Source organism: Macaca thibetana, chromosome 7, assembly GCF_024542745.1.
Source record: "Macaca thibetana thibetana isolate TM-01 chromosome 7, ASM2454274v1, whole genome shotgun sequence".
Taxonomy (NCBI): Eukaryota; Metazoa; Chordata; class Mammalia; order Primates; family Cercopithecidae; genus Macaca; species Macaca thibetana.
Genome location: NC_065584.1, coordinates 70,400,035 through 70,418,065, shown reverse-complemented (window position 1 = coordinate 70,418,065; position 18,031 = coordinate 70,400,035). Strand labels below are relative to the sequence as shown.

Sequence of the window (18,031 nt, the reverse complement as noted above, 5' to 3'; positions counted from 1 at the left end):
TCTCTAGTTCTTTTAATTGTGATAGTAGGATGTCAATTTTAGATCTTTCTTGCTTTCTCTTGTGGGCATTTAGTGCTATAAATTTCCCTCTACACTCTGCTTTAAATGTGTCCCAGAGATTCTGTTATGTTGTATATTTGTTCTCATTGGTTTCAAAGAACATCTTTATTTCTGCCTTCATTTCGTTATGTACCCAGTAGTCATTCAGGAGCAGGTTGTTCAGCTTTTATGTAGTTGTGCAGTTTTGAGTGAGTTTCTTAATCCTGAGTTCTAATTTGATTGCACTGTGGTCTGAGAGACAGTTTGTTGTGATTTCTGTTCTTTTACATTTGCTGAGGAGTGCTTTACTTCGAATTATGTGGTCAGTTGTAGAATAAATGTGATGTGGTGCTGAGAAGAATGTATATTCTGATGATTTGGGGTGAGAGTTCTGTAGATATCTATTGGGTCCGCTTGATGCAGAGCTGAATTCAAGTCCTGGATATCCTTGTTAACCTTCTGTCTCGTTGATCTGTCTAATGTTGACAATGGGGTGTTAAGGTCTCCCATTACTATTGTGTGGGAGTCTAAGTTTCTTTCTAGGTCTCTAAGGACTTTTTTTATGAATCTGGGTGTTCCTGTTTGGGTGCATATATATTTAGGATAGTTAGCTGTCCTTGTTGAATTGATCCCTTTATAATTATGTAATGGCCTTTTTAGTCTCTCTTTTTTCTTTTCCTTTCTGTTTGTTTGTTTGTTTGTTTTTGCTCTTGCCCAGTCTAGAATGCAATGGTGTGATTTCGGCTCAATGCAAGCTCCACCTTCCCCAGGTTCTTGCCATTCTCCTGCTTCACCCTCCCAAGTAGCTAGGACCACAGGCGCCTGCCACCACACCTGGCTACTTTTTTGTATTTTTAGTAGAGACTGGGTTATACCATATTAGCCAGGATGGTCTCGATCTCCTGACCTCATGATCCATCCGCCTTGGCCTTTCAAAGTGCTCTTTGTCTTTTGATCTTCGTTGCTTTAAAGGCTGTTTTATCAGAGACTAGGATTGCAATGCCTGCTTTTTTTGGCTTTCCATTTGCTTGGTAGATCTTCCTCCATCCCTTTACTTTGAGCTATGTGTGTCTCTGCACATGCTATGGGTCTTCTAAACACAACACACTCTTGGGTCTTGACTCTTTAACCAATTTGTCAGTCTATGTCTTTTAATTGGGGCATTTAACCCATTTATATTTAAGGTTAATATTCTCATGTGTGAATTTGATCCTGTCATTATGATGTTAGCTGGTTACTTCGCCCATTAATTGATGCAGTTTCTTCACAGCATTGATGGTCTTTACAGTTTGGCATGTTTTTGCAGTGGCTGGTACTGGTTGTTCCTTTCCATGTTTAGTGCTTCCTTCAGGAGCTCTTATAAGGCAGGCCTGGTGGTGACAAAATCTCTCAGCATTTGCTTGTCTGTAAAGGATTTTATTTCTCCTTCACTTATGAAGCTTAGTTTGTCTGGATATGAAATTCTGGGTTGAAAATTCTTTTCTTTAAGAGTGTTGAATATTGGTCCCTACTCTCTTCCGGCTTGTAGGGTTTCTGCCAAGAGATGCACTGTTAGTCCGATGGGCTTCCCTTTGTGGGTAACCCAACTTTTCTCTCTGGCTGCCCTTAACATTTTTTCCTTCGTTTCAACCTTGGTGAATCTGAGAATTTTGTGTCTTGGGGTTGCTCTTCTCAAGGAGTATCTTTGTGGCATTCTCTGTATTTCCTGAATTTGAACGTTGGCCTGCCTTGCTAGGCTGGGGAAGTTCTCCTGCATAATATCCTGAAGAGTGTTTTCCAGCTTGATTCCATTCTCCCCATCACTTTCAGTTACACCAATCAAATGTAGATTTGGTCTTTTCACATAGTCCCATATTTCTTGGAGGCTTTGTTCATTTCTTTTTACTCTTTTTTCCCTAAACTTCTCCTCTCACTTTATTTCATTAATTTGATCTTCTATCATTGATAATCCTTTCTTCCACCTGATTGAGTTGGCTATTGATGCTTGTGCATGTGTCACGACATTCTCGTGCCATGGTTTTCAGCTCCATCAGGTCATTAAAGGTCTTCTCTATACTGTTTATTCTAGTTAGTCATTTCTCTAACCTTTTTTCAAGGTTTTTAGCTTCCTTGCCATGGGTTAGAACATGCTCCTTTAGCTTGGAGAAGTTTGTTACTACCGACCTTCTGAAGCCTACTTCTGTCAAATTGTCAAAGTCATTCTCCATCCAGCTTTGTTCTGTTGCTGGCGAAGAGCTGCGATCCTTTGGAGGAGAAGAGGCACTCTGGTTTTTATAATTTTCAGCTTTTCTCCTCTGGTTTCTTCCCATCTTTATGGTTTCATCTACCTTTGGTCTTTGATGTTCTTGACCTACAGTTGGGGTTTTGGTGTGGATGTCCTTTTTGTTGATGTTGATGCTATTCCTTTCTGTTTGTTAGTTTTTCTTCTACCAGTCAGGTCCTCAGCTGCAGGTCTGTTGGAGTTTGCTGGAGGTCCACTCCAGACCCTATGTGCCTGCATATCACCAGCAGAGGCTACAGAACAGAAATATCGCAGAACAGCAGATATTGCTGCCTGATCCTTTTTCTGGAAGCTTTGTCCCAGAGGGCATCCGCCTGTATGAGGTGTCTGTCAGCCTCATTGGGAGGTATCTTCCAGTTAGGCTACATGGGTGTCAGGGACCTACTTGAGGAGGCTGTCTGTCCGTTCTCAGAGCTCAAACGTCATGCTGCAAGAACCACTGCTCTCTTCAGAGCTGTCAGACAGGGATGTTTAAGTCTGCAGAAGTTGTCTGCTGCCTTTTTTTCAGCTATGCCCTACCCACAGAGGTGGAGTCTATAGAGGCAGTAGGCCTTCCCGAGCTGCGGGGGCCTCCACACAGTTCAAGCTTCTTGGCTGCTTTGTTTGCCTACTTAAGCCTCAGCAATGGCAGATGCCCCTCCCCTAGCCAGGCTGCAGCCTCACAGGTTGATCTCAGACTGCTGTGCTAGCAGTGAGCAAGGCTCTGTGGGCGTGGGACCTGCCGTGCCAGGCATAGGAGAAAATCTCCTGTTCTGCTGGTTGCTGAGACCATGGGAAAAGTACAGTATTTTGGCGGGAATGTACCATTTTTCCAGGTACAATCTGTTACCCCTTCCCTTGGCTAAGAAAGGGAAATCCCCCAACCCCTTGCACTTCCCAGGTGAGGTGACGCCCTGCCCTGCTTCAGCTCAACCACTGTGGGCTGCACCCACTGTGCAACCAATGCCAATGAGAGGAACTAGGTACTTCAGCTGGAGATACAGAAATCACCCATCTTCTGTGTGGATCACACTTGGATCTGCAGACTGGAGCTGTTCCTCTTCGACTATCTTGGAATGGAAACCAATAAAGTTTTGCTTAGACCAGTGTCCTGGAGATTTTCCCTTATATTTTCTGTAGTAGTTTCATAATCTGAGGTCTTAGATTTAAGTCTTTCATCCATTTTGATTTGATTTTTTGTATATGGCAAGGGTTAGTGGTCTAGTTATTCTTCTGCATATGGAAATCCAGTTTTCCCAGCACCATTTAATGAAGAGACTGTCTTTTCCCCAGTGTATGTTCTTGGCACTTTTTTTGTTAAAAATTAGTTCACTGCAGATGTGTGGATTTGTTTCTGGGTTTTCTATTCTGTTCCATTGGTCTATGTGTTTTTATGTCCAAACCGTGCTGTTTTGTTTACTCTTGCTCTGTAGTATAATTTAAAGTGAGGTAAAGTGATTCCTCCAGTTTTGTTCTTTTGTTTAGGGTAACTTTGGGTCTTCTGCATCACTTCTGGTTCCATATAAATTTTGGGATTTTTTTTCTATATCTGTGAAGAATGTAGTTGGTATTTTGATAGAGATTGCCTTGAATCTGTATATTGCTTTGGGTAGTACCTACGTTTTTACAATGTTGACTCTTCCAATCCATGAACATGGACTGTCTTTTCATTTTTTGGTTTTCTCTTTAATTTCTTTCATCAGTGTTTCATAGTTTTCGTTATAGAGATCTTGCATTTCTTTGGTTAAATTAATCTCTTTGTATTTAATTTTATCTAAAACTGTGATAAATGGGAGTGTTTTCTAAAATTTCTTTTTCAGATTTTTCACGGTTGTCATATAGAAATGCTACTTATTTTTGTATGTTGATTTTGTATCCTGCAACCTTACTGAATTTGTTTATCAATTCTAATAATTTTTTTGTGTGTATGTGGAATCTTTAGGTTTTTCAAAATATATGATCATATCATTTGCAAACAAGGATAATTTGACTTCTTCCATTCCAGTTTGGATGCCCTTTATTTCTTTCTCTTGTCAGATTGCTCTGGCTAGGACTTACAATACTATATTGAATAACAGTGGTGAAAGTGGGCATCCTTGTTGTTTTCCAGATCTTAGAGGAAAGGCTTTCAATTTTTCCCCATTCAGTATGATGCTTGTTGTGGGTCTGTCGTATGTGATTTTTATTATGTTGATGTACGTTCTTTCTGTACCCAATTTTTTGAGTGTTTTTATCATGCAGGGATGTTAAATTTCATCAGATGCATTTTCAGCATCAATTAAAATGATCATGTGGTTTTTGTCCTTCACTCTGTTGACGTGATGTATCACATTGATTGATTTGCATATGTTGAATCATCCTTGCATCCCAGGGATAAATCCCTCTTAGTCATGATGCATGATATTTTTAATGTATTATTGAACTCATTTGCTAGTGTTTTGTTGAGGATTTTTGCATCAATATGCATCAGAGATATTGGCCTATAGTTTTCTTTTTTTGATGTGTCTTTGTCTGGTTTCGGTATTATGATAATACTGGCCTTGTAGAATGTGTTTGGAAGTCTTCCCTCTTCTTCTGTTTTTCAGAATAGTTTGAGTAGGACCGGTATTTGTTCTTCTTTAAATATTTATTAGAATTCAGCAGTGAAGCAATCAGGTCCAAGGCTTTTCTTTACTGAGATACTTTTTATTATGGCTTCGATCTCATTACTTGCTATTGGTCTGTTCAGGTTTTGGATTTCTTCCTGGCTCAATCTTAGTAGGTTGTTTGTGTCTAGAAATGTGTCCATTTCTTCTAGATTCTTCAATTTATTGACATATAGTTGCTCATAGTAGGCACTAATAATCCTTTGAATTTCTGTCATATTGATTTTAGTATCTCTTTTCATCTTTGAAGTTTACTTATTTGAATTTTCCCTCCTTTTTCTTAGTCTGGCTTTTGTTACATGGATCTCTTGTATTTTTTTTCATTTCAGATTTATTCATTTTTACTCTGAACTTTATTGTTCCTTCTACTAATTTTGGGTTTAGTTTGCTCTTTCTTTTCTAGTTCTTTAAGATGCATTGTTAAGATTGTTTGTTTGAGGTTTTTTTTCTTTTATGCTGTAGGCACTTATCTCTGTAAACTTCCCTCTTAGTACTACTTTTGCTGTATCCTGTAGTGATGTTGTGTTTCCATTATCATTTGTTTCAAGAAGTTTTTCCATTTTCTTCCTAATTTCTTCATTGACCTACTGGTCATTCAGGAGCATATTGTTTAATTTTGATGTGTTTGTGTAGTTTCCAGAATTCCTCCTGTTATTAATTTCTAGTTTTCTTCTGTTGTGGTTAGAGAAGATGTTTGATATTATTTCTTTTTTTTTTTTAAGACTTGTTTTGTGACCTAACATATGATCTACCCATGAGAATGATCCATGTGCTGAGGAAAAGAATGTGTATTGTGCAGCCTTTGGACGAGATGTTCTGTAAATATCTAGTAGATCCATTTGGTCTGTAGTTCAGATCCAGTCTGAAGTTCCTTTGTTGATTTTCTTTATGGAAAATATGTTCATCCCTGAAAATGAGATGTCGATATCTCCAGCTATTGTTGTATTGGAGCCTATATCTCTCTTTAGCTCTAATAATACTTGCTTTATATATATATGGGTGCTCCAGTGTTGAGTGCATATATATTTAAAATTGCTATATCCTCTTGCTGAATTGACCACTTTATCATTATATAATGATCTTCTTTGTCTCTCCTTAGAGTTTTTGTCTTGAAATTTGTTTTGTCTGATATAAGTATAGCTACTCCTGCCCTTTCTGTATCATTTAAATGACAAATTCAACAATTAAAAATATAAACATTGAAGAATTAATTTGGTGAGAATATCAATAAAATTTGAGATGTGATTAAATGATAGGATCTTTATCTGCTTTATAACTATTTTATGAAATTATAAAGTGACAGTAATTAATATAGTGTGCCACTTCCTAATGAATAAACTGTTCAATCCCGTTGCATCAAAATAAATTTCAAAATTACAGAGTTTAATAAAAGTAAAAAGAAACAAACCACTAGAAATTATATATAAATATGCAATTGTGGGGAATATGTTAGACTTTTCAAGGATAATGTCAAATGAAGAAATAATATAGGATTACGTAAATTTAAATAAACATTTAATGTAGTTAAATATGCTACAAATATTTATTTTACAAGAACGTTTAGCATTTATTTCTTGAGCATGAATGAGTGAATTTTTTATGTTTCTACCATGTAGTTTGGAAAAATCCCTATTCCTGGGTGATTTCTAATTTATTTGGAATGAAAAGAATAGGTGTCACACAACTCTTGACCGTGCTTCCTCATTTTCTTCAGATACACTTCTTAAGTTTCTACTTTCATTTATTTTCTCCTGTATTCTTCTTCTTTCTCCAGTGTCAGCTTACAAAATCACATGCCCAAAACAAGCCCAACTCAGATGTCAGCAGCTCCATGAAACATTCTTTCTCCCATAGCCAAAATAATCTGCTCCACCTTTGAATCCTAATAGATCACTTAGTTATTACATTTTAATACTTAATAATTTTATATTAAATTTAGTTGAAAATGTAAAGGATAATTTAGTAGAGTGTATCTCTACTTTATCGTCACAGTTAGTGCTATGCCATATTCGTTTTCTTGGGCCATAATTTGTGTCCTCAGTAACACACACTGTGATTTGATTGCATTCTGACCAAATATTTTTTTACTGGCTATAAAAGATACACAGTTTAATATGTAGATCATGTGTCTCCTGAAAATAAATGCCACATAATATGTGTCACAGAATTTTCATGTAAATTTTTTAAAATGTGATAGGTGAATTAAGTTGTCATACAGCTCATGATGGAATAGACATGGCAATGTAAAAAAATCTGCACTCAGTCAGTATTTTATCATATTTGGAGAATTTAGTTTCAACAAAACTATCTGCTAAATTAAATTAATGTTGATTAGGAATGCCTTGATATTATGGTTATTTTATTTATTTTTAAGAGTGTTTTGATTTTATAATTGTATTATTTATGCATGAAATGTGTATACTCAATTTCACATTTGTACACAGACATCATTCGGCAATCTAAGTCAGTATCAGGAGTCTGGTAAGACTTTTTCTTCCAAAACATTTTGTATATTACTCAAAGTTGTGAAATATTGATACATACTGACTAATATTATTTGGATCAGAGGCAGAAGAAACCAGAGGAGTAAGAAATGTCATTTTGGATGATAGCTGCATTGTGATTGTAACATAATAAGTAATGATTTTTTATTCATCCATTATGACAACTATCCATTTGTCAAATAATCTAGAAAGAACTTTTTCCTGATCTTAAATCAGTATGTGTCCTTATTAGTTGTTTTTTAAGTATTCTAATTTTAAAATAGATAAATTAAGGAATGGTTTTTAACTTTTTCCTCAATGATGGGTTTAGTACTTTATTTGTTTAATCCCCCATGTATCTTCCTATTGTCCTGATTTACAGCACACCATTTTATAGCCTGTGTAATTATTATGTGAAGTGTTTTACATATTTATATTGAAATCTTATATTGAAATGGCAAGATATTTCAAAAATTTTTTGAACACAGATGCTTCTATTGGCTCATTGAAACTTTTACTTATTTTTTTTACTTATATTCTCTTATATTCTTTACTTGTATTCCAAATAGGTGAAAGTGATCATTTCACATATTTGTTACCACTTTTACTTATAAGTAAAATTTGATCAAAATGGGAGAAATTAAAAACACTTAATTCTTTATCTGTTTCCAAGTCTTGGCACTCTGGCTATTGCTTTTTTCCCTATAAAATTGTTTCCTTAGATATTTTTAAAAACTGGAAATATTTCTGAATGTACACCTTATAATTTTTATTTTAAAGTATTGATAAAATGTGATCATACAATATCATATTGTAGTTTATTTAGAATCCAATATGATTTTTAGAAGCACACTTTTATTCAACCAATAGATGGATAATCAGAACCATTTGCTCAAAGAATAATTTTAAATATGGTTCGACCTTAATTTTATAAAAGTGTTTTTGTGATTTATATAACATTCAGATTAATAAAGTAACTGAAAATTGTAATTGAATTTTTAGAATACTATAAGCAATGTTTTTATTTATTGTACTTACCATTACTTTTACTTACCATTCTTGTTGCCAAAAAAAAAAAAAAAAAACCACCTTGTATTTTAGAGAATACAGTGATATTATTTACATTAATTCATGTGGCTTGGTGAAAAAAATGCTATAACTCCTTTACTTAATGGGATTCTTCCCCTGTGGCAGTGCAAACGGCTAGAGCAGGAGCTTCATCATTTGAAAGAGCAGAACCAGACTTCAGCAAACAACGTGAGACATCTGACTGCTGAAAACAATCAAGAACGTGCTCTGAAGGTAAATCTCCGTTCCTTCTTGCAGGCAAATTAAGGTTGTAAGCCCTTGGTGCCAGCTTTCTGTGCTGCATATATCAGTTGTGTACATTGCAGCAGAAGTGAGCTGTGGTGTTTGCCAACAACCCCTTCTTTAAACACAGATACAGCACCCTTCTGTTAGGGTATATTTTATTTCATGTATGTGTATGTGAAAACAACACATTTTCTGAATTTCGAGTGATGGTATATTAATAACTTTTAGTACATGTTTATTCTGTTTCTTTTTTATATCATTACCTTTTGCAGTTAATAAAAAGTGACCACATTAAAAGAAAAAAATTAAATTATGGGCCTTTGCTTTGCATCAATATTTATTGTAATAATTTTTAAAAGGACTTTTGTAATATTAGTCACCCACAGAACTGACAGTCCTTGAAGAATATGTGAATGTGTTTGGGAAATGAAGAGGTACTTAGAATGTTACAGTAAAAGAGAAAGAAAGATGTTAAATAATAAATTCAACTAGAACTTTCAACAAGTGAAATACACGTTTCATAACAAAAAGTTCTGTCCCATTGTAATATAGATCAAGTAATTATGAAAAAGGACATGGTTTTAATTCTCCTAATTATATTTTTTTCTTAAAGTGCTTGTGACTTTTCATTTTACTTTTTGTCTTTTGCCCAGTTCTCAGTATAGTGCCTGTACACAGTAGTTGTCTCTACCTTCAAGGTGCTTGCATTCTCATGCTAACCTGCTAAGGTTTAAAAAAAGAAATCCATGAGAAACAGAAAAGATTCATCATTGTTTTTATTGTATAATAAGAAAAGATTTGCTACCAAGAAGGTTATATTCTACTTCGCTGTCTTAAATTTTTTTTTTTTTTTGCTGCATATTACAGAGCAATATCATGGCATTAGCTGTATAACTCACTAAGCTGGAATCATGTACCAAAATTGAGGAAAATTGTGACATTTTAATGTAGAAAATATTTTTAATCTGTCTAAGAAGTATAAGATTTGGTAGAAGTCAGATTTTTCCACAAAATGTATTTAACTTCATTTTGATATTTTTAGTGGTAGGCTTATAATATCTTTGTTATTATTGTTTAATGCACTTTCTGCTTTAGATAGATGAAAACGATAAGTGAGAAAGGAACAAATTATAGATTGCTGTGATTATTTCTAATTACCCCCAAGGAATTTACTATTTTATGAAAAGTAGTAATAATTTTTAAAATGTATACTTGCAAAATAGAAAACATTATTTGAAAAGCAGCTTCCATAATGTATGCTAATTTGTCAGTGTTAATTTGTCAGTGTTAGGGGACAGATTTAATGGGCTTAATATGATATGGCAGTCTCCATTTAAAACAGTGCCTAAAATAAAAATTCTAGTTTGTTAAGTATATGTTAATTTCATGGTCTTTATTCTGGCACTTCTGGTTGTGTGTTTCTGTTGAATTTAGTGAAATGATAGCTGCTATTTATGGAGAGAGATAAGGAAATAGATGGAATAATTTTTTTTTTGAGACAGAGTGTCGCTCCATTGCCCAGGCTCGAGTGCAGTGGTGTGATCTTGGCTCACTACAAACTCTGCCTCCTGGGTTCAAGCGTTTCTCCTGCTTCAGCCTCCTGTGTAGCTGGGACTACAGGTGCCCACCACCACGCCTGGCTAATTTTTGTGTTTTTAGTAAAGTCGGGGTTTCACCATGTTGGCCAGGCTGGAAATAGATAAGTTCAAAACAAACATTAAACCCCCATAAGATAGAAATTTCTGCTAACTGTAGACTACTATCTAATTTAAAACAATATAGCTATATTTTCACTCCTGACAAATATACTATATTAAAATCTTTTCTAGTTGCTTATCTTTTTTTGCAAAAGTCTCAAATTTTTCTGTTGCCTTTTAATCCTTCGTAACATTCATTAAGTAAGCTAGCTTAAATTCTTGGTAAAGATGAAAGGAAGAATTAATTTTTTAAAACTTATCAACTCAATCTTTATTAAGCATCTGTGTTCATTTAAGCTTGTTTTAAAATGGTCTGTCTTGCATAACACTGACAAATTTTTTATTAATTTTATGCCATATTTCCTCATGAGAAACTCTAAATTTTTTCTGAAAATTAGGTCAATTATAAAACATTTGCTTTATTCTGAATCATTTTTTAAAAATTACTCTTACCTTCCAGGAAGTTTTTGTTTTTTATTTGATGCATTAATTATAGCGCTATGTACCTTTAAGTTGTCATATGAGTTAATGAATAATAAGTTTACTACCAAGCTATCTGGTGAGTGAACAGTTTGCCTCCTTTCTGAGCAATATGTTTATCTTTTACAACTTATTTATAAGTATCATTTTTCGGTTAACTGATTTAATATTTAATTAGTATCTAGTAAGTGTCAGAAACAACCTTTAAAAACGATTCACTGTCTCTAAAGCTTTCAGTCTGCCAATAATATTTTTAGTATTATAAATAGTACTGTTATGAATATCACTATTAAATGTCAACTTGAGTAGGGTAAAAACTGAAAAATTCATGCTTTATTTTATTGAATTACACGGAAATTCCTAAAGGTAACGATTCTAGAGATATATTTGGGGGAAAACAATCACAATTAGTAGTCATAGATTACATAGAATTTTCCAAAATAGTTATAGCAAAATCAGTTATCATGCAAGGAAATACTTTTTAATAATCTAGTGTCATTTTAATAATAATGTCTGTTTATTCTAATAACCAGAGATTTTTTTCTAAATTACTTTTTATGATAGAGACTAAGATAAGATTTTTACTGATCATTTATAAGCATTCTTTTTAATGTAGGATGCAGTTATGCTAGATAATTTTGCAGGCCGGGTGTGGTGGTTCACACCTGTAATCCCAGCACTTAGGGAGGCTGAGACGGGTGGATCACTTGGGGTCAAGAGTTCGACATCAGCCTGGCCAACATAATGAAAACCCGTCTCTACTAAAAAATACTAAAATGAGCAAGGCGTGGTGGTGGATGCCTGTAATCCTAGCTACTCAGAAGGTTGAGGCAGGAGAATTGCTTCAGCCCAGGAGGCAGAGGTTGCAGTGAGCAGAGATTGTGCCACTGCATTCCAGCCTGGGCAACAGAGTGAGACTCCATCTCAAAAAAAAAAAAGAAAAAGAAAAAGAAAAAAAAATTGCAAGGCATAGCACTGTTTCTCCTACTTTTATATTTTCTATTTTCCCTAATAACAAGTAAAACACAGTGGTATCTATAGGATAAGAGACTGAATTATATTGATACTAGTATATATTCTGAAAGTTACTTTTTTAAAAAACAGCTTATTTTCTTGTTTAAAGTAAATTTTATCTACTTAAGAAATTGGTTTCTGGAAGAACATGTTTTTGAACACGTGATTTTGTTTGTTTCTTCATTCTGAAACAGAGTCTCACTCTGATGCCCTGGCAGGAGTGCAGTGGCTCGATCTCAGTTCACTGCAACTTCTGCCTCCCAGGTTCAAGTGATTCTCTGGCCTCAGCCTCCCAAGTAGCTGGGATTACAGGCATGCACCACCACGCTCACTAATTTTTGTATTTTTAGTAGAGATAGGGTTTTACCACAATGCCCACCCTGGTCTCGAACTCCTGGCCTCAAGTGATCCGCCTGCCTTGGCCTCCCAAAGTGCTGGGATTACAGGCATGAGTCACCAAGCCCAGCCTTGAACATGTAATGTTTTTAAAATAAATTTGCGTTAGATATAAATATGTAGACATCAAACTTAATAAGGAAATTCATATATATTGCCTTTCTATCCTTTCTTCTTTTTTTTTTTTTTCGTTATACTTTAAGTTCTGGGGTACGTGTGCAGAACATGCAGGTTTGTTACATAGGTATACACATGCCATGGTGGCTTGCTGCACCCATCAACCCATCATCTACATTAGGCATTTCTCCTAATGATATCCGTCCCTTAGCCCCCCACCGCCAGACAGGTCCCACTGTGTGATGTTCCCCTCCCTGTGTCCATGTATTCTCATTGTTCAACTCTCACTTATGAGTGAGAACATGCAGTGTTCGATTTTCTGTTCCTGTGTTAGTTTGCTGAGAATGATGATTTCCAGCTTCATCCATGTCCCTGCAAAGGACATAAACTCATCCTTTTTGATGGCTGCATAGCATTCCATAGTGTATATGTGCCACATTTTCGTTACCCAGTCTATCATTGATGGGTATTTGGGTTGGTTCCAAGTCTGCTATTGTGAACAGTTCCGTAATAAACGTAAGTGTGCATGTGTCTTTATAGTAGAATGATTTATAATTCTTTAGGTGTATACCCCGTAATGGAATTGCTGGGCCAAATGATATTTGTAGTTCTAGATCCTTGAGGAATTACCACACTGTCTTCCACAATAATTGAACTAATTTACACTCCCACCAACAGTGTAAAAGTGTTCCTATTTCTATGCATCCTGTCCAGCATCTGTTGTTCCCTGATTTTTTAATGATCACCATTGTAACTGGCATGAGATGGTATCTCATTGTGGTTTTGATTTGCATTTCTCTAATGACCAGTGATGATGAGCTTTTCTTCATATTTTTGTTGGCTGCATAAATGTCTTCTTTTGAGAAGTGTCTGTTCATATCCTTTGTCCACTTTTTGATGGGGTTGTTTGGTTTTTTTGGGGGTAAATTTGTTTAAGTTATTTGTAGGTTCTGGATATTAGCCCTTTGTCAGATAGGTAGATTGCAAAAATTTTCTCCCATTCTGTAGGTTGCCTGTTCACTCTGATGGTAGTTTCTTTTGCCATGCAGAAGCTCTTTAGTTTAACTAGATCCCATTTGTCTATTTTGACTTTTGTTGCCATTGCTTTTGATGTTTTAGTCATGAAGTCTTTGCCCATGCCTGTGTCCTGAATGGTATTGCTTAGGTTTTCTTCTAGGGTTTTTATGGTGTTAGGTCTTATGTTTAAGTCTTAAACTGTCTTGAGTTAATTTTTGTGTAAGGTGTAAGGAAGGGGTCCAATTTCAGTTTTCTGCATATGGCTAGCCAGTTTTTCCAACACCATTTATTAAATATGGAATCCTTTACCGATTGCTTGTTTTTGTCAGGTTTGTCAAAGATCAGATGTTTGTAGATGTGTGGCGTTATTTCTGAGGCCTCTGTTCTGTTTCATTGGTCTATATATCTGTTTTGCTACCAGTACCATGCTGTTTGGTTATTGTAGCCTTGTGTAGTTTGAAGTCAGTTAGTGTGATGCATCCAGCTTTGTTCTTTTTGCTTAGGATTGTCTTGGCTGTGTGGACTCCTTTTTGGTTCCATGTGGAATTTAAAGTAGTTTTTTCTAATTCTGTGAAGAAAGTTCGTGTTAGCTTGATGGTGATAACATTGAATCTATGAATTACTTTGGGCAGTATGGCCATTTTCATAATATTGATTCTTCTATCCATGAGCATGGAATGTTTTTCCATTTATTTGTGTCCTCTGTTATTTCCTTGAGCAGTGGTTTGTAGCTCTCCTTGAAGAGGTCCTTCACATCCTTGTAAGTTGTATTCCTAGATATTTTATTCTTTTTGTAGCAGTTGTGAATAGGAGTTAATTCATAATTTGTCTCTCTGTCTATCCTTTTTAAGAATTATTTTCATTATTATTATAATTTTTTTTTAGGTTAGCATCTCACTCTGTCACCTAGGCTGGAGTGCAATGGCACAATTACAGCTCACTATAGCCTCAACCACCTTGGCTTAAGTGATTCCTCCACCTCAGCCTCCCAAGCTGGAATCGTGGCATGTGCCACCATGTCCAGCTGATTTTTTTATTATTTGTGGAGATGAAGTCTCAAACTCCTGGGCTCAAGTGATCATTCCACCTTGACCTCCCACAGTGTGGGGATTACAGACATGAGCCGCCATGCCCAGCCTCCTTTTTAATTTATTAATTTACCTTCCTACTCACACATTTCCTTCCTATAATTGGAACTGTCCAATGTAATTCCATTGAAAGTGAATCTTCCTTAGATTATAAAAGAGCTCTGATTGCTGATAAAACTTTGGTATTTATTATTTATTATCTTTACATCCCAATCAACCTAAGAAGAATAACTCATTTTAATCTTGTTGGGTCCTACCCTCTTGACATACTGGTTTTCTTTCCTCTCTTCCTGTTCTTCTCTTCTCTTCTCTTCTCCTCTTCTCTTTCTTTTCTTTCTTTCTTTCATTCTCACCATGTTACCCAGGCTGATCTCAAACTCCTGGGCTCAAGCAATCCTCCTGCCTCAGCTTCCCAAGTAGGCAGTTACAGGCAGTTACTCCTGTGACTGGCTTTCTGTAGTTTACTGTCACTGTATCCCCATTTTTTTCCCTCTTTGTTTGCTCTTCCTTACTTAGTCTTAATTGTTGGTGCTTATTTTTCTATTTCTAAAGAATAAATGTTTTCTGGGTTAGTTGTTTCCTCATTCTTATTTTTTAAAATAAACTTTGCTTTTTAGAGTAGTTTTAGATTCACGTCAAAATTGCAAAACACAGAGTTTCCATATACTCACTGGTCCCACAGACATACAACCTCTCCCACTATCAACATCCTGCACCAGAGTGGTATATTTGTTATAGTCATTGAACCTACATTGACACATCATCATAACCAAAAGTTCATAGTTTACATTAGAATTCACTTGGTGTTGAACATTGAGTGGTTATTGATAAATGTATAATGTTGTGTAGTCATTATAGTATCATGCAGGACAGTTTCACTGCCCAGAATATCCTCTGTGGTCTGCTTGTTCATCCCTCCTGACCAGCTTTTTGCTGTTTCCATAGTTTTGCTCTTTCCAGAATGTCATATAGTTGGAATTATAGAATATGTAGCCTTTTCATATTGGCTTCTATAACTTAGTAATATGCATTTAAAATTCATAGATATCTTTTGATGGCTTTACAACTTTTTTTTTTAAGTACTTAAAATGTAGGCCTTTTTTTTTCTCTTGCTCAAAAAACAAATCAGGATATAGTTGCTTAATGTTCTGTCAGTGGCTCATGGGCTAAGAGGTTTGTTGGTGCTAAACTCTTAGCACCAGCTAAATCACATTTAATTGTGTGGATATACCACAGTTTATTTAGTCAGTCATCTACTGAAAGGCATCTTTGTTGCTTCCAAGTTTTGACATTTATGAATAAAGTTTCTATAAACACCCATGTGCATTTTGTTTGTATGGACCCAGGTGTTTTCAACTCATTTGAGAATGTACTAAGGAGTACAATTTCTGGATCATATGTAAAAATATATTTAGTTTTATAAGAAGCTGACCAATTGTCTTCCAAGGTAGCTGTACCATTTTGCTTTTCCACCAGCAATGAATGAGAACTTCTGTTGCTCCATATTCTCACCAGCAGTTGGTGTTTCTCTTTTGTAGTCTTCTCAATTTCATCTTTCCCTATGGCATCACCTATCATTTTTGTCCTAATGATCCTATGTCTGCTCTTCCACTTGAATATCTTAATGTCTGCTTAACCACAGCAAGTTTGAATCCAAATGCCTAATTTGACTCTGTAAGCCTTCTCCCCGGGAGGAAATCAAGACCTGAGTCAAACACTATTGATTGTATAACTCAACATTTATTTCCAGTCATACTCTCCTTTGCATGACTCTGTTGTAGACACTGGAGAAGTTAAATACTTCCTCAGCTTTTCTTTTTACCAGTGAGACATAAAAATGAATCTACAGTAGTAGGGGAGGAGGAAAGAGGGATATCTTTGTAAAAGTTTTTGTTTTCCTTAGATAAGGGCAGATGAAGTAAACATCACTCCTTCCTCCCTTCTTATTACGTGCTGTCTGAAATTGCAGCAGTCATTTTATAGTCATGAGACAAAGACCAAGGGTAGCTGGCTATAACACCATTGAACCTCTTAGCCAATGAGCCACTGAAAGAACATTAAGCAACTATATCATCAGCAACTTTTGGGGGGACAAGATAAAATAGCCCTATATTTTAAATCATTCTTTATGGTTTTCTATTATTTACTGCCAAATTGGTCTATTAACATCTATCAATTAATGGTACTACCATCCTTCTAGGCATGTAGGCTAAGACAGTTGACATAATCTTCATATCCTTTCAAGCTTTCCCCCACCACAAAGCAATTCCATGTTCAGTCTTGACAGGAATGTGGTGGTTCTTTCGTATTTTTATGCCCTTTTTTTTTTTTCTTTAAGCGACAGGCTCTTTCATTTTGCCCAGGCTGGAGTGCAGTGGTATAATCAAAGCTCACTATAACCTCCAATTCCTGGGCACAAGTGATCATTCTGCCTCAGTCTCCTTAGTAGCTATGACTACAGGTACATGCCACCACACCCCACTCATTTCTAAATTTCTTGTAGAGACAAGAGTCTTGCTATGATGCCAGGCTGGTCTCAAACTCCTGGCCTCAAGCCAGGCCTCCTAACTGGGCCTCGCAAAGTGTTGGGATTGCAGGCCTGAGCCACTGTGCCCAGACTTCTCTGCCATTTTTATTGTCTATCCTATGTTAAATTCATGTTCTAGATGATCATACTATCCTCCTAACTAATTATTTCATCCTCAGTTTCTCACATCTTAAGCAGTTGTCATGCTGCCATCAGCTATCATTCTAAAACATAGGTGACACTTTTCTACTCAAAAACCTTTGCTAATTCTTGCATTTTCTGCAATGTAAGAAGATATAGATATCTTGAGTGACCCTCCTGATAAAAATAATGAAAAAGGACAGTGATTATTTATTTATTTATTTATTTTTATTTTTTTGAGACAGCGTTTCACTCTTATTGTCCAGGCTGGGGTGCAATGGCACGATCTTGGCTCACCGCTACTTCTGCCTCCCAGGTTCAAGCGGTTCTCCTGCTTCAGCCTCCCGAGTAGCTGGGATTACAGGCATGCGCCAACACACCCGGCTAATTTTGTATTTTTAGTAGAGATGGGGTTTCTCCATGTTGGTCAGGCTGGTCTCGAGCTCCTGACCTCAGGTGATCCGCCTGCCTTGGCCTCCCAAATTGTTGGGATTACAGGCGTGAGCCACTGCACCTGGCCCAATAATTTATATTTTAAGAGTATTTTAAAAATATTCTCTTGAGAAAGCAATAAAATAAGGAATCTCCAAAGGCCTCAAACAAAGCAGAAATGAAACACACACACACACACACACACACACACACACACACACACACGGGAAATAAGTAATTGCCTGAAGCTGTCTTTCACTCTGAATAAATTTGTCAAATCTTGGTAAATTTGATCTTCTGTATTAGTGGCTGCAAGGGCAAGATAGATAGGAGTTAGAGCTAAGAGCGCATTTATGCCAGTGAGTGTTATAATGAGACATC

The 18,031-nt window shown here is 35.9% G+C and overlaps 1 protein-coding gene across 10 annotated transcripts in view; it reads left to right on the top strand.

The window, feature by feature from the left end:
- Positions 1-18,031, top strand: part of MIPOL1 (mirror-image polydactyly 1) — a 404,420-nt gene that overhangs the window by 156,458 nt on the left and 229,931 nt on the right. For 8 of the 10 annotated variants that reach the window (XM_050798627.1, XM_050798636.1, XM_050798629.1 and 5 more), the window contains one exon: positions 8,622-8,729. The exons of the other annotated variants lie outside the window; for them this stretch is intronic. In XM_050798627.1, coding sequence (XP_050654584.1) covers positions 8,622-8,729 — 108 coding nt within the window. The remainder of the gene's footprint in view (positions 1-8,621; positions 8,730-18,031) is intronic. 10 annotated transcript variants of the gene reach the window in all.